This window comes from Haliaeetus leucocephalus, unplaced genomic scaffold (genome assembly GCF_000737465.1).
Source record: "Haliaeetus leucocephalus isolate CR32 unplaced genomic scaffold, Haliaeetus_leucocephalus-4.0 Scaffold3, whole genome shotgun sequence".
Lineage (NCBI taxonomy): Eukaryota > Metazoa > Chordata > Aves > Accipitriformes > Accipitridae > Haliaeetus > Haliaeetus leucocephalus.
The window spans coordinates 2655519-2679406 of record NW_010972439.1 but is presented as its reverse complement, the minus strand read 5'-3'; the positions used below and the strand labels follow the sequence as shown (position 1 = coordinate 2679406).

Below are 23888 nucleotides of genomic sequence, written 5' to 3'. Positions count from 1 at the left end.
ACCATGAGGAACAGGAGGACTCTGCTTTCATGCTATGTCACGATGTTTTTAATATAGCAGAAAGTTTTTTTCAAAAAGTTAGATCTAGTGTATTGTCATACCACGATTATTGCTTTCAGTGAGCTAGCTGAGAAGGAAAGCATGTGCGTGGGCACAGAAATCTGAGCATAGGCCTGTAGTGTGCAGTGACACCTGATCCAGGACAGTTTGCAACACAGGCTAACGCTCTTCTTCCCTTGTAAAAGAAATTGCCCTCCCCTTGTAAAGGCCTGCAGCTCTGCAGCGCTACTACTGTGCAAGACTTTGGACAATTCTTACTATCAAATAGTTCTAAAATACAGACTATGTGTGACCACATATATACATACACACACAGCATCACTGCAAATCATAATGCAAATAAACAGAAAATAAAACAAATAAGCAGAACCAACTTAAGTCTTGCAGAGGAGTAAAAATGTAAGAATAACTGGAAAGAGCAGAGTTTAGGAAATCTGGGCCTTCGATTCCAGTGCCCTAAAATCACAGGGCATCCCATCATATAATCCCTTTATAAACCTACCAAATCCTTTCTTAAAAGAACTTAATTAATTTGCCCTCATTCTGCTAACTAAGACTGTTTAGCAGTTTCACTGCGGGTTTTTGGCTACAGATCTTCGACAATACCAAGCCAAATGTATTATGGCTAGTTAACACCTGCTTGCTCCTGTGTGCTGCGCTACTCTTCGGGTTTCAGTAATTCTTCCATCTATTTGGGTTCAAACTCCTAGAGGTTTGTATTGAAAAGGCAACAATGACTTCCTTGCTAGACTAAACAAAGTAACTGCTTTAGTTTCTTTTCCGACAGAGTGTTTGTCCTTTGCAAGCAGGAGTCCAATAAAGAAATGACCAAGAAAAGTCGATTAACTTGTCAGAACTAGCAGCAAGAAAGACTTACACCTTTACCTCAGATTTAGAAGTAGTTTCTCATACTTGTTTGTACAGTTCCTACTTTTTCCCAGGTCGAATACTACTTATAACTTGTTAACTGATCCTCAATATCCTTAACATCTATTAAAATTTGTATTTTAAAACCCCTCCAAGTAACACCTCCTTTGTGATTACCAAGCACAAGGAAGAGAATAGGAAAAAAAGAGAGGAGTTTGCAATCTCGGGACACTCATCCCAAACTCAGCTGTGAGAAACCCACTGCAGTAACCACAGAATTGGGATGCTTCGTAGCAACTTTTTCTAAGGTTGCAAGCGTATATATTTTACAAGTTAAATCCGAGCTGCTTCAGGAGTTAGAACTCCAAGAGCACACACTTCATACTGAAGTTCAGAAAAATTGAATCAGAGGACAAACTATAATGCAGAAACTGCATGCTGTAATATACTTGGTTCTTCCAGAGGAACTACAGCCCCGCAGCGTGCTCTAGAGGCTCAAGCTGAGCTCCCTTGCTTACTCGATTCTTCCAGGCAGATACAGCATTATTGCCCCAGTTATGCTTTTGTTCCCTTCTAAATGGGAAATATTTTCTTACAGAGGATAAACACTCTGAAAGTGACTGACTTCCTATCTCATAAAATACAGTTTCCATGTGTCCTTTGTAAGGTGTTAAGAATAGCTCAGCATCCATGACAGATCAGATTTTTCAACACAGTAGTTCCCAGTGTCCCTAAAGGAAGCTATTCCACAGCAAAAGCACTCCAAATTCAATCATAATCGAAAGGGCAGAAAACTAATACAGATTTTTGAAAGCTTTCACAGTTATAAAAACATAACTGAGAAGACTGGAAGGATAAGTGAAACACTGGTCCACTAACAAGCATATGTTTCTTAGTACCAGTTAATCAGCCACACATTTTATGATTTCACTGCAAAAACCTTGGAGGACTTTTTAAACTAAATGAAAGAAAAATCCCTTTTTACTCTGACATCCTGGAGTATTAAATACTTTACAATCAAAATCAGTTGACACCAATATCTGTAGTCAAGGATGCAAAAAGTATGAAGTTAAAAGCCCAGTGTTTTATGTTCTTGAGTTAAAAAGGGGTTTTTGTATTTAATTTCCGTGATGAACGAAAAATTTTTCATAAAGGCAGGTCAACAGAAGAAAATTATTTTATGGGAAATTCCTTTTTTAAATTTTCCAACTCAAGATTAAAACCAAAGTTAAAAATGCCTAACATGCACCCCAGAAGATACTGATCCTTCAGTTTAGTACTGCAAGTTTATTTCTTTTACACCTGATTCACTGGTTTTACAGACTTGGAGATGGCAATAGCATGATTGCAGAGACCTTCCTAAAGATATAAATGCTTTAAAACAGATTATCACCCATGCACAGAAGAGTTAATAAGACACTTCTACTTGATATCTTAATTGTACTACATAACATCAGTTCTTTCATAAACACATTCTGTAATGTGAGCACTACCAGTTAGTGGACATAAGTTGCTTGAAACGACTGCCCTTTGTTAACACCCACGGACCCCACATCATTTGGGGGGGACGGGACAGGACAGTAAGTAAATGGTCAATGTGCCTGACTGTCAATAAGCAGCTGGTATCTCCATCAGGCTGCACTGATTAAACATACTTTATGCACCTGCTAACAGAAGCAAGGAAAAAGGGAAGAGGGAATAGAGAAAAGAAGGAAAGAACAAACAAAAAGCCCCAAACAAATGACACCATCCACAGACATAATACATCTGGGAAGAAAACAATTCTCTTTAGTAAGGTAGTACGCTGCTGAACACTTACCTTGCTGCTTCTTCTATCAGCTTTAAACAATCCCAGAAGTCTTGCCTTTTCTTTTTCTATTGCATCATTGCTTACTGAAGCCTTTCGACTTGGTTCTGAAACAATCATAATGGAATATTTTTTACATTTCTGAAATAAAGATTCAGAAGATCAGTATTTTAAAACATCCTGGATTAATGCTGTATTTTTATGAACTGGAGATGTTATGAACTGAATTATCTAAGTAACTGTCAGATCCTGCACTTACTTTTTCATCAAACTTTTATTTGTTCTGAGTTTGTTCCAAAATCTAATAGAGACAAATGGAGTAATTTAATAAACTACAGTTAAGTTTTCTATCACAATTTAGTAATCCTTATTAAAAGGCAAAAAAATGAGCAAGTCGCTTTGTCTTCAGAAATGCTTGTTAGATGTCTCACTTAAAACTCATAGAGTACTGTAATAGTAAAAAAAACCCCAACAGACTTTTAAAAAAAAGATGGTGAGTATCTTCAGCAATTCACAGGCCTGACTTAACACAATGAACCTAACAGAAAGACTCTCAAAGTGGATTGGGATAAAGCTCCACAAAGAGGAAAGAGACCCTTCCCTTGCAAAAAGGGCTCTCCTTAAAACTTAAACCAGCTGGCTGTGCTCATCTTTTCTCAACTTGGTGCTTTTACTTCAGGTGGGAGACGAGGCAAGTTTATATGTACCTCAGGCTCTAAGAGCTCAAACATGCATGTCCTCCTTGAACCAGCTAAAGAACTGTAAGAATCCTCGGCCAGTTTAGTCTCCCTTCAATTTCCCCCACACCAGACAAACTGGATGAGCAAAATAAGGTCATGCATTACAGGGAACAACCACTGGTTTGACATTCAATATACAGACTGTAAAGCTCTTCCACTTTTTTTAATGGACACTGCATAATGCTATAAAGGTTTCTCCCTGGCTCCAAGCACATCAGAGCATCCCACTAGCGCACAGGAAGTTTAATGTACAGAGAAAAATTGCTTTCTCTTGTAATATTTGCTTTACTTGTTTAATAACAATTAAGAAGCAAATGCAAAATGACTTGCTTGTTGACACAAACTAAACGTTGACTTCACAAAAAAACCCCTCATCCCAGAACTCCAGTAAACTGATTTGCATTTCACACAAAGCACATGATTTTCACACAAATCGCTTTAGCATGTCAACAATGTCAGGTGTTAGAAGGTGTTAAGCACATGCAGTAGTTCAGAACACAGTAGAAGAGTAAAGATGGGGAACCCAGAGGAAAACAGGGAGAAACTATCCTTAAGAAACACTGCAACTCTACTGCAAAAAAATACAGTCATAAATTAATACCTTCCTCAAATACTAAGTGCGGCCTATGCTTATTCTCCAAAAACTGCCGTTTTTCTGCTCGGGGCTGGGCTGCAACTAGATGTGGATCACGATTCCCTTACTCACACAGTCTTCAACTATGAACGATAATGATGAAAGGCTAGCATAAGCTATGTCAGTAACAGCTGATTGTCAACGTTGCCATTAAGTGTTGTATAATACCAATAAACTGGGATTTTAAACACGGTGTATCATCTCAAACAACAAGGAATCTTTATAAATCTGTATCAATTTTTCTTAAATAAATACAGTAGATATTCTCTCTAGTATTATGTTCTGCATAAGAGGAAGCCACAGCAAGTAATGACAGAGGATTAGGGCATTAGTGAAGCCAAGAGGCAACAGGCCATGAGCTAAGATTTGCTCGATGGCTGTCACCTATTGGAGGTGGACTTCTTTCCTTCCTGAAAATTTAAAGAGTTATCCACAGTTTTATTTTTGTTATGTTGTGTTTACTAGTAATGCAAAGAAGTAAAGCTAATTAGAAATCAACCATACCTTTCTTGGGGAAAATCAGTTTAAGCAATGTATTATAACAGACTCAGTGGGGGAAAAGGATATACTAAATACACACATTTTCTGTTTAACTAGAAGCAGAAGCACCAATGTAATCTAATCAAACCCCACCTACCGCAGCAATGCAGAAGTCAGCATTTATTCAGTTATCCAATGTGTATACATAGGTTTGATATTAAAATGCTTCGTTTCATGTAAATTGAAATCAGTGGAAGATCTCACAGATCTCAAAATATTCTGTCTTTGCTACTAACTAAATTTTGAAGCCAGGAGACCTCTGAAATGTTAGTATTTCTGAAATTCAACTAATCATGCTGCAGGTAACCTGAAAAGGCTTGGAATCTGTATAGAAACATATCATATCACAGAACAGTTAAATGACAGGATTTGTTAACTGCTGGCATTTTAATGACAATTACTGAAAAAGCAGCATGCACAGTGTGTGTTCTGACCAAAAGCACAGACATGTAAACAACACTTCACAAAAGACAACACAGATCAAAAAAAGCTTGTTTCTCTACAGCATTTTATGCGACATTCTTAAAATCTATCAAAGCCACATTAAACATAGTGTGAAGGGAAAGACAGTTTTCCCTCAGCAGCATTGTACAGTACCTCTATAGTTCAGAGAAGGTTCAGACTGAGTTTTTGATGGAGGAACTGGAAAAGGCAGGCAATGAAAGGACAAGAGAAGACATATTAAAGTTCTAATATTGCCTTGTAAACCACCATATTCATTAATTACTCCTAGTACTTGTTTTCCTAAGCATTACAGAAGAAAATGTTGACTAACAACAGACATGCAGAGCTGCTACTAGAAGCAGTTTACCTGTGTTTGTATTAATTCCTGATTCACTTGTGAAGCTGCTTCAACTGCTAAATCGAATTAAGTAAGCAGGTGGCAGCAGAGCTTGTCTTTTAACAATCCTTCAGCACTCAGTACTTCTGTTCCAGGGAAGGAGAGAATAAGCACAAAGTTTTTCTAGAACTTGCTCTTAGAAGCACAGCCTATGCTTTCAGCACCTCCGATGCCTTACTTGTTAGTGGGAATGTGTTTTAAAAACCTATCTGTTCTGATAACTGAACAGACTGGACAGCTACTCAATGCACAATTCATAGACCAATTGCTACTGAACCAATGGGATTATTCCACTTGGAGATTACAAATGAGAACACAGGAAGAAGGAATTTGCTGTAACAAAGGAAACTAAATTTTATGTGTATTTACCTGTTTTCTCATCAGACACCAATGTGCGGAGTAAGAGGAAGGCAGAAAAGGCTGAAATACATTCAGGATGGGGGGGGCGGTATCATAATGAAAGGTATACTGAAAGGTTAAAAAAAGAATAAAATATAAAAAAAATTCTAATGCAGAGAGCAGCACACTATGAAGTGTTATGTAATTTGCTGCTATAAACCCAGCTCTGAAGTAAAGTCTTGGTTTTGACTGTACAGGCTACAGCTGGATTTGAGGACCAATATTACACCAGTATATACTCCATCACTTTCATTTTAAAGGAAAAAAGTTTAAGGAAAACTTAGGATAATTACTCTATAAGTTGTCCCTGAAGTATGCTGAATGTATCCTGTTGAATACTCTGCATGTTCAATATGTTGCTACAAAATTGTTGGCTTAATTACGGTAAACATGTCTTAAAAAAACCCAAACAAACATGCAATTGAGTTATGACATGCTGTCAGCCACTTCTTTGAGCATCCTACCAATTCAAAGGAAAAGGAGACATTTAGTTTACTTAAAAGTCTAAACTCATTGAAATTTGACTCACACAGAGGTAGAACTGTCACTTACCAAAGGAGTTTGAAAGAAGAGACAGAACGTCAACATAAATAAATAACTATATAAATAAAAAATAAGCCTGCTGCTCAGCACCTACAAGATGACGTTATCTAAACAATAAATAAGGACATTTACTGTGCTGGAAGCGATACCGATTGAGAGAAACTGCAGGAGACAATTTTAATGAATATCACTTTCTGACCTCAAAGGAAGTAGCGCTTGTCAATGTGTATTTTTAAAGCAGGCATATTTTAAAGCACATCGCGTAATTATGCAATTTGAATACATAATCAGGCTGATAAAACTCAAGCCCAAGAAGCTGCCGCTACAATATTGTCTACGAGAATGGAAAGTGAGGGTGAATAAACAAGAGAGCAAAATTTTCAATACAAATACCTCTTAGCTCCTCTTCACTAAACTGTGAATAACGTCGCTCTTTGGAGGAACCGTCTCTGCGCCTATCCGGTCTGTTTCTCGTAAGCCCTGGTCTGTCGCCTTCGCCTCTCAGCTTTCGCAGCTGCCATCATTACGGCATGTCTCGCCTGCCCTTCTCCCCAGCCCACTCCACAGGCAGGTGCGAGGCTCTGCCTGGACGAGGCCCCCCCGTGTTACACTCACCTATACCCACAGCAGCTTCAGGAGGTAGCGAAGCTCCTCCTTTTGCTCTGCCCTGAGCCAACCTGCAGCCTGCCAGGGGCCAGCCCAGCCTGGCGCAGGGCCCGAGAAATTAAAAAAACCAGCATGCTGCTGTCCTGGCTGCTGCTCTGGGCACAGCTCCCTGAACTAACCCACGCTGCTCTCCGGACTGCGATGTCACTCTGCTGTTTCAGCCAGGCCCCAAAGGAACAAGAGCACAACTGCTTTGAAGTTGCCCGTAATATTGTTGGTGCATCATTGAACTCTGTAGCGACCACTTTCAGTCTCAGCTCACCTCTTTTTCTGTCCCAGGCATATAGCTCCTTTATTCCCAGCTCCTCCAAGGACTTGGTAAGCTCCAGCTCCTCCCCAGTGATGCCGTCTCGCAGAAGAACGATGTGCTCTTGACTGACTTCACACTTCTCACAAATAGCTGGGATGATGCTGTGGAGAGGCACCTCTGGACTAACTCGAACCACAGCCTTCTGCGTCTTCAGGTAGTTCACTACCAGCCTCACAGATTTCTGCAGAAACAAACACAAACTCTCAGCTCTCCTGCTGATGGCTAGGCTCTCTTACAACGAGAAAGGCATTGGGGACTTCCATACTGTCTTGACTCCTCCCAGGCAGATTTACCACACTGCAATAAATATTATTAAACCCCCCTCTCCAAACTCAGAACTCCCCTGCCAACTAAGGAGACATTCACAAGAACAGGCGAATAAGGAAAAGGAATCGAGGCAGACATAATTTGTCATTGTTTACAAGTACCACTCTGAAAGGCGTGACAGTGTAATTAGCTATACAAATTCAGAATAATAAAAATTTCAGCAAACATATTTGGCAAATGGCTACTTCTGATTCTTCACAATACTGTGAAATACATTTATTAATGATCGGTCTTCTCCCATATCTTCAGTAAAGATGGCAAACAAAATACCACCAAAACCCTATCTACCTCCACGCAATCCCACAACCCTCATTTCAGCCACTATTACAAATGTCAGCCACCCCAGTCTTCAATCAAGGGTCTTTGTAAGAACAGGTTTCCATCTATTCAACAACATGCAACATAACATTTTGTCTAAATGCTGGAGTCCAGACTAGCACCTGCCAGCCTGCATGCAAATCAGTGAAGCTAGCAAAGCAGGTTATAGTCAATCTCAAGCCTTTCCCATCTGGTTTGAAGACACAAAGACTGCAAGAACTGCCTGAAATCACGGGAACGAAAATGATGTTTCATGACACCATTTTAGCCCTACAGAGTACTGACCTCAGGGACCCTTGGCAGAGGTCGCTTTGTCTTCTCTTCAGGAACCTTCTCTTTCAGAAGTACCGTCTGTACGTCCAGTGCTCCTATCAAAGTGTTTGGCTTGTAACTCAGAGGTTGTTGAGTTCCCGAAGACTTCAGTTCAAGACTATGTTGGGACGGATTTAAGCGATACTGGCTGCATAAATCAACCAATAGATCCATCACAGCTTTACTGCAGGGAAGAACACATTCACTGTTAGCATGAGAAAAAAAACAGTTGCTAAAAAATTTACCTCAGTTTTAATACAGGAGAAAAAAAGACAATACAAACCGTGGATGTGTCACTAGTTAACCATCTTTCAGAGGGAACAGTGCTAATGCTTTGAAATGCTAAACAGATCAGATAAAATGTTAGGAGTTAAATATATTTGCACTTCAGTGTGCTTTTATGAGCTGGCAATTAACTATTCACTATGAGGCAGACAACAGTGCCAATAAGAGCACTAACAAACACAAGCTGAGAGCGGACAAAGTCCATCTTATCTGTTAAATCCATACATTAAATTCTCCAACTCAAATCCTGTTCTTTAACATGAAGACAAGATCTAAATAAATGATGCATTCATGGTACAGTGAACTCTACCTAGATTTGAACCGTCACATAATGCAACTTTAAATGGAGCATTTAAATCTGGAACAAAAGGTAGACAGGATTATTTCTTTTTCAGCTTACAACTTTGAGTTGTCTCCCCACCCCAAATCCACTTGACACCAGCAATATTTCCAACTACAAGAGATCCCTTCCATATTTATTTTGGTGAGAATATTAACCCTGAATAAAAACATCTGATTTCAAGTATTTGCATTCTCAAGAACTCTTATTGCAGATGTGATTCTTGAACCACAAGATTAAGAGAGTCAGTCACTGCCCCTCTCTTATTCCATGCCTCTGTACGGAGGTACTCCATTTTGCGTCAATAACTCAACATTCACTGGAGCTTGATACTGCCTGACGCAGTGGATATGAACTATGTTCCTCAACACCCAGAAATTCTCTTCTACCAATGTACTGAAGGGTTCTTTCTTTTCAACCTTCCTCCCTAAAATTCCATCCAGGATCAGAGAAAAGAGGTTTATTAAAACTGGTTACATTTCTGAAAAGCTTTGGTTCCATAAACCAGTATCTGTCATCAACAAAACAACGTGAGTTGAAAAAAATTACCAGTTGTACCTGAAGCCTGTCATATACATGGGATATTTCTCTTCTACCAGGAAGTAAAAATAAATGCATAGACAGCATATTTGCCAAAGGAATTGGCATGCCTTCTAATGTGTAAACTGGTGAAACTGTATACGGATTCCAAATGCAAGCAAATTCAAAGAAAATAAAATCCTTCACAGGTTATCAGCTACCACCATTACAACCGCAGCTCAAGAATTGCCCTTCAACTGTGAGCTGTCAGCATCTGGGAAAGTACTCTGTGGTGGGCTGCCCATCTTCTTTCTACATATATGTTGTTGGCCAACAACTGCTCAAGAAGTTGGGGAAGAACCCTGGAGAGCTACTGGCGAAGATGACGAGAATGGAACATGAGAACAATCCCTTATTAAGAGGCAAAAGACTAAAATACATGTAGGTGACAGCTCTTCCCACGCAAGCGATGAGAAAGGACCTTCTTTACAGTAACCTATTTCAAGTTTAACTGAGTTGCGCAGTGTGAGCTGAAAAAGTGGCAAGCGTGGAAAATTTGAAATAGGTGATCACATTGAAAAGAGAAGAACACAGTGAGAAGATGATGACTGAAGATCAAACAGGGAAAACAGATGTCATTAATATGTATAGGAGGCTTCAGAAAAACAGCGCTCTGTGGTAACTGCTAACATAGGCAGCATCTAAACAGAAATACGTAGTATCTAAATCGAAACTGTATCAGGTCATTTCACAATGACTTATTCTGGCACTGTCCCCAAGTTGCAAATGCCTGTATTTCACAACCTTGTTTAAATCATATGCAACACGCCACACACCAACCAAAACATTTACACCTACTTAAGTCCAAACTATAGGAGAACCCCACCTACACCAACGTTTACATGAATATTCATTAAGCTGTGCAGCAGTGAGCATTTAAAAAAGTGTTAGTCCGCTGATAAAGATCTCAGCTTGTCTGTTTACAGACATATTTCTTTTAAACTAAAATTTGCATGTGTTCTTTTCCCCTCAGCCTTATTACTATTGTTTCACAGAAAAGCAAATAACCTGGCAGAACCGCAATACATGGTGTTCTATGTGCTAGACATTTCTATTTAATGTGGAACGCTAATATATTTCTGTAGTGCATAATATTGTGATAATTCATTCAAATTTGGACAGTTATCTTGCCTCACGTAAACTATTTCATCAAAAACACTTAACCCCCCCCCAAACCCGCAGCTTGATTTTAAATGGGAGTTTTATTTCAAGTAACTCCATGTATATGCCACAAACAGAAGAGAGCCACGAAACACAGCAAAGAATGGTACTGAGCCCTCTACTAACCTAGACCAACTTTTCTTTGTAACCTTGGGCCGAATACGGCTGGAACGAGATGGAAGCAAAGGACTGACTCTTTGCATCTTCCAAGAGATGGAAGAGTCAGTCCTTCCTTTGCTTCCGTCTTGTTCCACACGTATCTGCACTTGATTTTAACCTGCTTTTGAGACCTGGTGGAGAGCATATTCTACTTTGAAATTCAGGCAGGTCGGATCATAAAGGATTAAATCTAAAGCTGAAATGAAGAAGTTAAATGTCTCCTGCCTCTCCAACTACTCAGCTAAGAAACACATTACTTTCTTATTTTAATAAGATGTTGCTGAAATTTTGGGTGGGGAGACCAAACACTTTCTGACAGACACCAAACATTAATGACTGATAAGCAAACACTAGAGCACAGAAATAAAACTGGAGGATGCACCCAGTTTAAGATTCAGACAAGATGGTTCAGACAACTATTCTTGGCAAAAGAAAGTACTTTGGCTCTGTCCTGATAACCTATTACTAGGCTGTTTGACATTTAACACCAATACTGGACAGTAAAGAATAACTACTTTGTCAGCAATATTTATCAGGCCGAAGTCCTGATCAAGTTTTAGGGTGTCAGACCACTTGTGTCCTGTTGTTCACCAGTAAAATGCAGCAAAGACGTCTATAGTTTAAGAGGCAGAAAACATATGGGCTGTTTTGGGTGTGGCTCGGCTTAATCTCCTTATTTAAAATACAGTCTTGTACGTCTAGGAAATAAATGTGTTGGACAAAGTTGTACTTTATCAAATGACATTGACTTTCCTATTACATTCTATTTTCATGCTACAAATACCTATAAAAAAATCTCAAACTGAAAGAAAGAATCTTCTTTATTTAGGTCAATGCCAAAGACACATTAGGAATCTAAAGTGACAAATGACTGGAAAAGAAAAACAGTAGCGTAAAGGGGGTGACCTCACGTCTCTGATACTTTCACTATCTGCATTTAAAAACAGGAAATAGCATTAGTCATTATTTTTTTCTCATGCTCTAAAGCACAGCAGGCACTTCATGAAAGGATTGGAGGTTTTCCTACACAACCAGAAATGTATACAATAGCAAGCTGCATCAAAAGCGGTACAGGAAGCGTGATAAACAGATACTCATAAATGCTTTCTGTTTCTTTTCTGATTTTGCTCATGTATATTTGGCTCTTATTTTCCATAACTGAGCAAGTCCAGAGAAGGAACACCAAGATGACACACAAGAAGGGTTTGCTGAGCCTTGAGAAGAGCGAAGAGAAATCTCGCTGCTGTCTGTAAGAACCAACCGGTAGGCTTACAGAGCCGGACACATCTCGGCCGTGAACAGCAAGAGGGCAAGAGACAAGTGCCAACATGGGAAACTCCACGTAGGTACAAGGCAACATTTTTTTCACGACAAGGGTGGTCAAGCCCTGGAACAGGGGTACAGAGAGGTTCGGAAACCTCCTCCCTGGAGGTATTCAAACGTGCCTGGAGACAGCCCTGAGCGACCCGCTCTTGGAAGGTCTGCACTGAGCAGGGAGTTAGAGCAGGTAAGTTCCGGTGGCCCCTGCCAACTTAAATTACTCTCTAAATTAGTCCAGTAAGATTTTTATTTTTTTTTTAAAGCCTACATTGAACTACTGTAGTTTTGACCTGACCCCTATTTAGTATTTAGTTAAGCTCGTTTTTAACACTTTTGCTGTATATGCCCTGTTCGTCTTCTTCTAACAAGATCTCTTTCACATTTTACCAACCTGGGCTGATTTCACACCTTCAGTCTTTCTTGAGACACTGTTCTGTATGTTGAGCTATAAGCCCACAATTAATACCACTTAAGAGTCTTTCACTGAGAATTATGCGAGAATATTCTTTCTGTGATGACATTAGCCTTATGCTCCATATAACACAAACTCTGCACTGAGCTCTGTCCTCCAGTACTTACAGAATGGGAGTACAGCTTCAGCTAGTTTATTATTTGTTCTAGTATCCTGCTCTGTGTGCACCACATGTGTGAGAGAATTTGTATAACATGTAAGATAACAGCAGGAGCAACAACTGTCCAGTCTACTCTTCTGCTTATCGGTCATCCATGTGCTGACAACTCCAAACCAAACATCATTTAGCTTCAAACATGCCCATTTTTCTGCAATGTATTTCAACTACTACTATAAATGTCTGTATCTGCGTTAATGAGGAAGTCCTTCTCAGTGGCACTCAGTGTGAATGGAGAGACATGCATCATCCCTTTATTTATAGGTTACCCATTGGAAGTGTTACCTGTGAGAATCACGAACAGAAAAAGTTTCTGGTAACTCTTGTGAGCCCTTCCACTTATTTTCTTACTAAATGTCTAGCAATCGCCTCTGTCAGACCTGCTAACAGTTTGTGTGGATCTGCTACAGATCTATATGCATAAAATGTATAAGTGACCAACGCCCTGCCTATTCTTTCAGCACATCAGTTAGTGCTCATACAACAGTACAAATACAGATTACTGGTGGGGGTATTTTATAATCCTTTTCAGGGGAGAAAAGGCTAACAGTTTTTCATGAATTCTTCTACATGTTTTACAGCAGAGTTCACAGGGACCAATCATTTCAAAAAAGAAAACTGTTTTTTAATACTATTCTATTGCTGCACACACTCCTTAGAGGACTCAACTTTGTCCTAAAATCTGCACTACGTATTTCCAAAATCTAGAATAAACTGTGTGTTACAAGATGGCAATAAACTCTTAAAAAGAGACTGTCAGCTTGAGTTAACTTTTATAAATAAATCTACTTAAAAATTCCAGATTCCAATAAAATATCTTTAAAGAGCACACTTGCTTTTTTTCTTGAACTATCCTTCAACAAAATTCAATGAGAATTTTCAGCCCTCTTGCTGATATTTATAGGAACTTTCTATTATCGAGAACAAAGTAAAACTAACAATGTGCTGCTTTGCTTACATACAATGAACAAATTCAAAGAGATGATTTTGACTTTTAGCTTGGTTCATCTATAGTAACCTTAAGTGATACTAATTAGCTACAGTAGTTATATTTTCAAACGTCCTCTAGTGTACTTCAGTGCTCTGTGAACTGCTTTCCTGAAATTACAGAATCATTTTTCATTATGATGATGCCCAGGGCAAGGTTTTGCAAATTTTTCTGCAACAGAAAAGCTATTTCCCCAGGTTACCCAAAAGCAGATTTTGCAGAATGCAGTTATAATGATGACAATGAAAATACTGAAGATTTATAGCAGTATAAACAACAGCAGAATTTGTCTGAAATGTCCTTCCATGATATCAGCATAGGTAAAAAGAGTGAACAGGAAAAATACAGTATTACCTGCTCTGGCTCCCATACTTGCTTCAAGCTAAATGAAACTTTTTTTTTTTTTTTTAAAATCCAGTATCTTTATCATTAAATGTTTACCTCCGAATATCATTGTACTTCATAGCTGTCCAGTTTGCAATGCCAAAACAATGCAAAAAGATGAAAAAGCCTGGGCTTTCATCCAAACCTGGAGACTTAAGACAGTTCACCCCGTAAAAATTTCAGATGCTCGACATTTTTTTTTTTGTATTCTACATCCCTAAAAACGTAACCAGTGTTAATGTGCAGGAAATTTCATCTTCCAGTGGTTAGAAAGAACAGCAGGACACGAGGTCTGTTCACAGACCGATGCCACTATAATACAGAGCTCATTATAGGGTATCCTCTTCTTATTTCATAACTTGTTAGGATGATTTACTCCCCTCCTCAGTTTCCATAATCTTCCACTTCCCACAGCTGGCTATCAGTGCCTGACATTTGTCACCAACTCTCCACTCCAAGTGCTCAAGACAGCGCTGAGGGAGAACACCTCCTACTTAGGTTAGGCATTGGTGGTACTCAGATGAGCAGATTAGCACAGGCAGGAATTTAATTGCTGCCTAAATCAGGGGCCTAGACCTGTCATGCAGACAATGGAGAGAAGTGGACACCTTCACAGAACAATGAAGAGAACGTTTTCGTTGTTTAGAGTGCTTAACGTAGACGATATAAATAACCCCACAGAAAGATCTAAGGTTTAATTTTTGACATTTCTTTCAGGTTTTAGTCAACAAACTAAAGACTCTAAAGATCAAAATACTCAGTCTCAGTGTATGTGACAGCAATGGTAGTGATAATAAACACCTATACGAGAGACAGAATGTTTATTGTATAAGGATTTTCCATTTGTTCTCCGCTCCTGTAGCTTGTATGTTCTTCAAAAGGTCACATTAAAACACCACTCTTGTGCTCTTGGAGTGTGTGTTTTCACGGGGGTTTTTTTTTTGAGGGAGAAGAAAATCTTTTCTAACCATATGGCAATTATGTATCTTGCTATATAAAATGCTGCATGGAGACTGGCCTCTTGTTAGCTCCCAGATAGCTTGCATTTGCCAATGATACCACCTTTCTTTGGGATCTAATGGCCAGCGAGTTTCATGTCCTGATCTACTTTCCCGGTCTGTTCTCTTCTTTCTGTCATTAAGTCCAAATCTCCCCATAAAAACTTGATCACTAAATGTGTAATTTGAGAGCTCTGGTAAACACTGCTTTCCTTTAAAACCTTTAACATCACTCTGGCTTTGGGGCTGACCCACACAAGTTGCACTGGTCTCCTGAGAGTGGCTAAGTGAACACTAATTTCTACAAGAAAAGTAAGGGGGAAGAATGAAGTATCAGCCACTACACGCTGCTGTACACATCCTCCTCAGCCATCAAAATACACTAATAGACAAACAGCCAAAATAGACTAATATATCAGACCAAAAAGAGCAGTTTTACGGGAATGCAGACTAACTGTTGCAAACCCAAATGTAAAATAAACACACAGCCTGATTTATCAACAGGCATCTCTACATATCCACCTTATCTGGTATTATCACTTTCTACAGTTTCCTGACCACTGCTGGCCACACCATTGTTTGCTACAGTTTCATCACAGTATTGAATATATTATTAAAACTCTTCCAAATTCTTTCTTAAAAGTTGTTAAGTCTCCCTCTTTAAAAACAGTTCTCGCAGAGAGGATGAGGAGAAGAAAGAGCTGCCACGGTGAAGCAAATTATCTCAAAACTGCCTTTCCAATACAATTTGCCCTTGATTGTACCCAGAGACAAGGAGAACCTCTCCCTCTTCCCGTGCAAAAAACCAATACACTTTTATATAGAGAAAAGGCTTCTTAAATACCAGCAGATGCTTTGCTGTCTACACAATCGCAATGTGTTTGTGAAGGCAGGATCTCTGAATGTGATGAATCATTCATCTTCTGAACTTGCTTCTAGGCATGACTCCAGACAGGCATACTGTCAGGACTGCTGTTTGCCAGCAGCACCTACTTCCACTGCACCAAACCCCCTCTGTGTTATGAGGTGGGATACAACCTAAGACTAGCCCAGTAGCACTACATGGAAGAGGCGGATCCATACACGTGCTGAGGGTGATCCATGAGGAAAACAGTGACACAATAGCTGTTAAATACCTTCTTGCCCCAGCAGAGAGGGGCCTTTATACATGGGTCTTGGGACTCTCTGGTACAACAGCTGCCTAAAACGCAGAGAGAAGCACGGCAGAGAAACCCCATCAACTCAGAAAGGGAGACATTAATATCAGCAAGTATGCCCCTGGGAACAGAGGGCGCTAATCAAAGCCTTACCTTCCTTGTACTGTGCTCTTCTGCTCCACCCCGCTGGGTAAAATGACTGTGAAGTCCACTGATCTGTTTATCATGTTCTCCTTCATGCTCACAAGGTTCTGATCAGAAATTACAGCTGTCTCTGCAGGTGACTTGCACTCACTGTGAAATCTACTTGCTGGAGAAGGTTGACTTGGTGGAGGAGGAGCGCGAGCTTTCATTCTTCTCCTTGAAAAATAAAGGCAAGTAGAAAATTAATAACTTCTCGTGACCAAAGTATAAACATGTTACTAACAAAATCTGTTCTCCCAGCCATAATCTCAGATTGCTTTAAAAAGTTCCTCTAATGCAAGCTGGTTTTCTTTATCGTGAAATTTTTCAATAGAGTCGCATTTTATTTTTACCTCCTCTCTAAAAATACGCTACTTTTTTAATGATGCACTCACTCCTACTGTTTGCTTTCCATGCCCCGGGGGATGAATCAGTTCCATAATTAGGATATGAAATAATCATTATTCTGTTGAGTATGAAGCATGCTCCTACGAGGAAAGGAACAGAAATGCTGGGTCCAGTCCAGACCTGACTCAAGAAAGAGTTGTATTTACATAAATGAATGTTTCCTCCAAGTCAGAACGGCAGGAGTGGAGGCAGGGTGAGGTTTCATTCAGCTGTATTTGGGTTCCACAGTACTACTCTGCTTGAAATACTGTCTCTTCCTCTGCTCTGAGTAAGTAGTATTAAATTTGGCTCATCGTACTTCATAGGGAAGCACCATGAAAAGGTCAACCATGAATGATATCACTTCTTTCCATGCAACACTAAGAGACTACAGCTCTTTGAGAACACCCTGAAGAGAACTCATTCTTCAGCAGCAGGCTACGTGCCACGTGTGACATACAGAAAAACTGCATCAACTTCCACCAAACATGCAGTGTACTTTACAGATACAAAACCACCACAAACTCAAAGTTTACTTCACTGGCGAGCTGCCAGACAGATAAGCAACATATGTTCGCTGTTAAATGTCTGAATAGCTGGCCTCATACCAAGCACATGTCTAAAAGGATTAATTCTGATGATTAATATTCCAGTGACCTCTTCTGACTAGATTTATGTCTAGTTTAAGTCAGATTTTAGTGTAACAGATGGAAAAAGCAGTAAAATATTTACTGAGAAATTATTACCCAGGCTTACTGCCTGCATTTTTTAATCTGCCTCTTTTTAGGGTGCAGGAAGAGATTACGGTTCTGCACATCATTTTCACCCTGCGAACAACATAAACAGAAGTCCAGAAAAGAAGAGTACAGAAAAAGCACTCTAACCCTTAAAAGCCTGCAAAGCTTACAGGTTGAATCAGCCAAGGGCAAAACTGTGTTCAGGGGAAAAATAACAAAACTAAAAACAGAACAGGTGAACAGGTTTAATACCAAACCAAACTCCTATTTAATTAGACACAACCTGTATTCTCACAGATACAAAGACTAAACATACAGTTTGGATTACCAATGCAAGCTCCTGGCAGAGAAAAATGCAAGAGCTACATCACATCAGCAAAAAAAGAAGCGTTCAGAAACAATCCCAACCCTCTATACTTTTTAATCAGTATTTGCATTTGACCAACAATTTCTGTGACATGTCTCAACTTGCAAAAAATCACCACACTGCCCTGAAAATGCACGTTTCAGTAAGACCTCAGCAGGACACTGTAAAATTAGCGGTAATGCAGGCAATTCCTTTCATTTCCTGTGTGCATAACAAACAGCATTCTCTACAAATATGTAGGGAGAGCTACTGCCATATTTACTAGCATACAGCAATTTCTCTTCCATGGGAAATTTTCCCTGAACGTTCACTTCTTATCATATATACACCCAATGACTCATGCAGTCATCAGCCACTAACTTGCAGCTCCTCTGCTCCTCCCCATGGAGGTGATGGTAAAAAGTTCAAGGCTTTATTGTTTGTTAAACTACCTCGACTTTCTGTATGTCTGTGAACCAAACTCTTAATTTATACATGTCTATAAAAGAAAAAAAAAGAAATTGGGATTCGTCTTCTGCTCAGATCCCTTTACATTTGGCTGCAGTTGTTATTTGTAAGCAGGTGGTGAGAGACATGGGAGTTTTGCATAAATCCAGATCATGCCAACATAGCCTTACAATCACACAGTGCAACATTTAAGGACTTCAGATCAATTTACAATGATGAAATTCTTCCCTCCATAACATCAACTGCATCAATAGAAGTAGCTACAGAGATTCACATCAATTTTTTTCTTAAAATAAGCTTTTCTTTATTGTTTTTAAAGCTTGTCTTATAATGTGGGGGACAATTCCAATACAGCGCTCCTGACGAAGTACCAAAGGGGGTGGGAAGAAAAGAAGCAGGGAAGTGTCCCGAGACTGGCAGAAACGGGGCGGGGGGGGGAGTTAATTATGATTTACCTGGACTTGTAAATTCCAGATCTCACAGTGAACAGAGATAGAGGAAATAAAGCAATGGTAATAAAATAAACATGAAACTGTAACCAACTGAAACTGAAGAGACTTGAAACTTCAAGGGAGAAGTGAAGAATGCCTGAGTTTTGAAGCTGACGAAGGAGCTAGAAGTAAATTGGGAGTATGCTACACGTGTGTTTGTTCCCTAGCAATAACATAAAGCTGCATCTCGTTTTCTGAAGTAACAGACAAACAAGGTCAGACACCTTAATTCCAATTTATAGCTCTGAATGGGAGTGTGATTTTTATGTGGCCACTTTTTAAGTGGCTCTTTACAGCCAATTCTGCAGTTACAGACCTTGTACAACAGTGCCTGGGGTTAGGGCGGGTTGGGGGGTGTCAGGAAATCAGGCATCATACCATCAAAAGCATCGGCTATACATTGACCAGGGATGTTCACCTTACCTCCATAAAATACATAACAAGGCATATTCTTTTTGGCATTAAGACAGTCAGGGCCTTTTAGACACTACAATCCTCCTTTCCTTTTGTGCAGAAAGGACAGTGCAGGTCTGTTTCCTTCAGAGACATCAGAGAAAGGAAAAGGGGAAAAAAACATTCCCACTACAGTGTCTCTAACCTAGCAACAGTTCAGGTGACCTCATATGAACTTTTCCACAATAGCGACTACATATTCTCTTGAAACGCTGTGACTGCTTTAAATGCCTGGTTTTCAACATTTTCCAAATGACAGATCTCAAACTATTTCAGTGGAAGCAGATCCCTTTAAAGTTCACATTTATAGAGCGATACGTGGCACAGATTTGCATTTCCTAGACAACCTTCTGAAACATCTCACTAGTAGAAAGTAGCCCCACGAACCACCGACTGAAATCCAGCGCTCTAGCTCTACCTTGGATCTGCACAAGCAGCTGCTTTCTGACAGGCTCCAGCAACTGCAGTCGGAAGGTGCCGAGAAGCCTGTTAATACTATAGAATGCGAGTCAGAAAAAGAATTCAGCTTTCTCTGTCAGAGCTACGATGGTTATAAAGGACAATACAAAAGCACTCCATAATAAAAGCCTTTTTGTTCCCCCACTAAAATAACGCACAGAGAAAGCGTGTGATTTAAAGCCTGTTTTAAGCATGGGTACTTTCCACGCTATAAACACAACATACTACAAAGAAGTTGCATACCATTCTTCAGTGTGAGCTAAATTCAAACTAAATTTAGGTCACTAGCAATTTTTTCTCCACAAACATCTTTCACTGTGCTCAGTACCGAAATACTTGGTAAGCTCCCCTACCTGATATTAGTCTGCAAACTTACAAGTGGGAACACTTCAAACCTATGATTCACTCATGGTTACACGAATGCTTCAATCCAGCCCTTGATAAGGAGACAGAGTAAAAACAAGCAGCTGATTTTAATACCCAAATGTACAGTACCTTTTACCAAGGCTTGAAATAGTTAATCTCATTTTACTGTAGGCTGAAGAAATGCATATAGCCATGAAATAATTAGGCAGAATACATAAATAACCTACCAGCACTGTTCTCAGTAACAGTATCAGGCTTCTCAAAATGGAAAACGAAAAACAACAAGCCAACTGACCAGCAAGACCAGTGTTTCTGTAGTACAGCACATAGAAGAAATGCAACAGAAACGAAGAAAAGTTTCACTAGATTAAGAGCGTCAAGACAAGGTAACACAAGCCCTTTGGACCTACACTTTATTAATATATAACTACCAAGCAATAGGATGCAACCTGGACTTTACAATCCCATGCTGAAAAAACATGATCTCTCATCCTCTCTACTTCAAACAGAAGTGGTCCTGGGACTTCCACCCTCATGGCAATGCTATGCAGAGATTGCCTTTCTTCAGATAAGGTCTCACACACGCAAAAAATAACCCCTGATCCTACACATTTCCACCATGCTCAAAAAAATCTGGAATCCTCTCTGCCCCTTAAGGCAAAGGCAACTTAACAAGCACAGGGCAGACTTCATCCCATGGATGTCCCCAGGAGTTTGGCAAGAGCTCCATACTACAGCAGTGTGTAGAATCTGGTCCTTTCTATGCCAAGTATCCCTCTAACCACTCACTTCAAACAAAAAAACCCAACCAAACAAAAACAACAACAACAACAACAAAAAACCCCAAACCAAACAAAACCAAAAACCCAAACAGACCTCAACATAGCAGAATTGTGGGCAACATTCATTTTTGATATAGTGAACAGCTAGCACAGGACCTCCAATCCAGACAAGTCAATTTGCAATCTTGTCAATGCACAAGGCTCGAACAGTTACACTGGCTTTCTTCGTGACATTTGTGTACACCCCATCTCATAATTAGAAGGAAAAAATCAACATGAGAGTGCTCAGCAATGAGTGCAGTACACAAACAGTGTCCCTTGGGTGGAAAACAGGAAACACTGAAGTAAATGTTCTCGACTTTCAGGTGATGGCACTCCTACAGTCCTTTGAGGGGAAATCTATGCACATTGCTGTTTGAGAAAAAAAAGCAGATGAGCACGCTCACTCACTCACTCTGGGAACTTGGACAGCAAAGCTAGAAACCGAGCCCCGAGGCACACCTTGTACTCCAAACCATCAAGACATAGAGAGCACGGTAGAAGTTGCTCCTGCCTAGTCATCTAGCCTGAGAAGCAGATATCCTTCAGAGAACATTTCTTTTTTCACTCTTTGTTGCTCATGGCAAAGCAAAGAAAACCCAGATCACAGGCTGGGAAAAAGACCCACTATATCAGAATTCGTAGTATGCCAAGTTCCCTCTTTGTAAGTAAAATCCTTTCAGCTTCTAGGTGCAGCACCTCAGAAAAATCATAACGCAACACAAATGTAAAAGAAATACAAACAGATTAGCACCAACATAAAGCCACCTCAAGAATTTTAAAAACGGAAAACAAAACTTAAACAAATCCCACAGAGATGGAGAAAGGAAACCAGGAGAGCATGATAACGTCTGTAACCACTAAAGAGGAAGGAGCCCATCCAGACAGCCCTACATTGTAAACCAGAGCTCCATTCCACTTTGCCATCTGTAACACTTTAATTAACCAATTAAAGTGAGGTTTTGGTTTGCTCTTTATTTGGGGGGAGGGGGAGGGGCTGGGGGAGTGGAGAACTAAAAAAAATTGAAAAAAATCAAAAAATATTCCCAATTTTACTTAGTCTATTACAGGCAAAATACACTGATTCGTTACAAGTATGTGCAACACAGGTAACTTACGCCTTGATATGTCTCATACCTAGTAAGTAAATTACAGGACTAAAATATATTACTCTTATACTAACTAGTTTCCGGTATTATTTTACAACATTTTGTAACATTTATAATACTACAAAAATATTGCACTTTCTAAACAGCTGAAATCTTCAGCAGACACCAAGATCTAATGAACCGGATTACTCCCGTATTGATATGGGTCGGGGAACAATTAGGGTTCCCTATGTTACTTTATTTTTTTAAATAAGATTTATTATTTTTAAAAAAACCAACAGTGTTTACTCTGGATTCCCTGGCTATTATGGTATATAATTATTTTACATGTTTCTCTTTTCAAACATTTATTTGAATTTCATAATACTTTTAAAGGATCATTCCATTTCTAAGGCAAGATCACACTGACAGACATGATGAAAATGATTCCCTTGAGGGTGTGATAAAGTCACCCAAAATAGACAAGAAAAAATAATTTGTTTTTGGCAAAGAAATGAAAGTTATTTAATTATATTTTTGATCTTCTGTTTGATTCTACTGATGAGAAACCCTACAGCTTTATGTATTTTAAAAATAAAGTTCTAATGCCAGAGGGGGCGGGGGGGAAGACCAGAAGCAGACTGAATGAGAACATTTGTAGAAGAGGAAGCAGGGATGGAAGTACATGACCATGCTTGCCCAAGGGTGAAATTAAAGAAAATATAAAAAAAGTCACGGTGAGATGATGCGGTCTAATACAAGTAGTTCTAACGTTGTATCTCTAATTGCAAACCTTTCACAAACTTAACCAATCAACCATTACAGAGCATCATGCCGCAGTTTCCCGGTCTCAAACGTACAAGTGAATAAACTCATTGTTATAAAATTTGCTACCAGGGACATCTCCCCAGACGTGACCCATTTCATGAGAGGCTGAGACGCGTCCCAACGCAGGGCAGAGACCAGCGTGAAGCAGGGCACAGCTGCCAGCCCAGGGCACGCTGCCTTCCCTCTGGGCACGACTCCGACTCCTGCACGGACACTCCGTAGCCTGAACTATCGGGAGCTCATCCTCGGGCAGGAACGCCAAATGGTTTGTCAGCCTGTGGCTGGTATCCTCAAATACACTTTTTTTATACATCACCCACACTTTCGATTAAGAGTGCATTACCTTCCAACAAAAGCCTAATCCTCCCTCCAGTCACTGAGGCACTCCCTCAAGATCCAATACAAAGCAGTTCACATACCAGTTTCATGATACAGTCATTTTTTAGGGCCAGAAGAAACCATAAGCACACTAACTTGATTTCCTGTAGTACATGGGCCATGCAATTCACCCCGCTTTAGAAAGCCCTCACTTTCACATGAGTGAAAGCAAGGACGGAGCTGTATGTGGGGTGGGCTTTAACTGATCAAGGAATAACTGCAGCCTACAAATGCTTTTATACCTATTAACCACAGTCACGCCACGAAGCCTAGCAAATCTACCTGTATCAGTTCCCAAAACAAAACAGAACACAAGCCCTAGAGAAAATCTTTTAAAAAGCAGCCAAATCCCAGGATTTGGGTAGATGCCCACTGCAGTTAATGAGAACACTGCCTGAATAAGCACTGCAAGGTCTGGCCTGATAGCTGTATCACAGGACTTTTGAGATACACCCACACGTTCAGTGTGTGGTAAAGACCACACTACGAGCTGGTGCCATCATGTGCAACTCCATCTGG

The 23888-nt window shown here is 39.8% G+C and overlaps 1 protein-coding gene across 1 annotated transcript in view; it reads right to left on the bottom strand.

The window, feature by feature from the left end:
* COBL (cordon-bleu WH2 repeat protein) overlaps positions 1-16719 on the bottom strand; it is a 111290-nt gene extending 94571 nt beyond the window's left edge. Inside the window, exons 1-5 of the mRNA XM_010574085.1 lie at positions 16518-16719; positions 8338-8548; positions 7360-7588; positions 5246-5290; positions 2747-2841 (exon numbers count right to left, since the gene is read on the bottom strand). Of these exons, the coding sequence (XP_010572387.1) occupies positions 2747-2841; positions 5246-5290; positions 7360-7588; positions 8338-8548; positions 16518-16717 (780 nt within the window). The 5' untranslated portion in view covers positions 16718-16719. The remainder of the gene's footprint in view (positions 1-2746; positions 2842-5245; positions 5291-7359; positions 7589-8337; positions 8549-16517) is intronic.
* Between the last annotated feature and the right edge of the window lie 7169 nt (positions 16720-23888).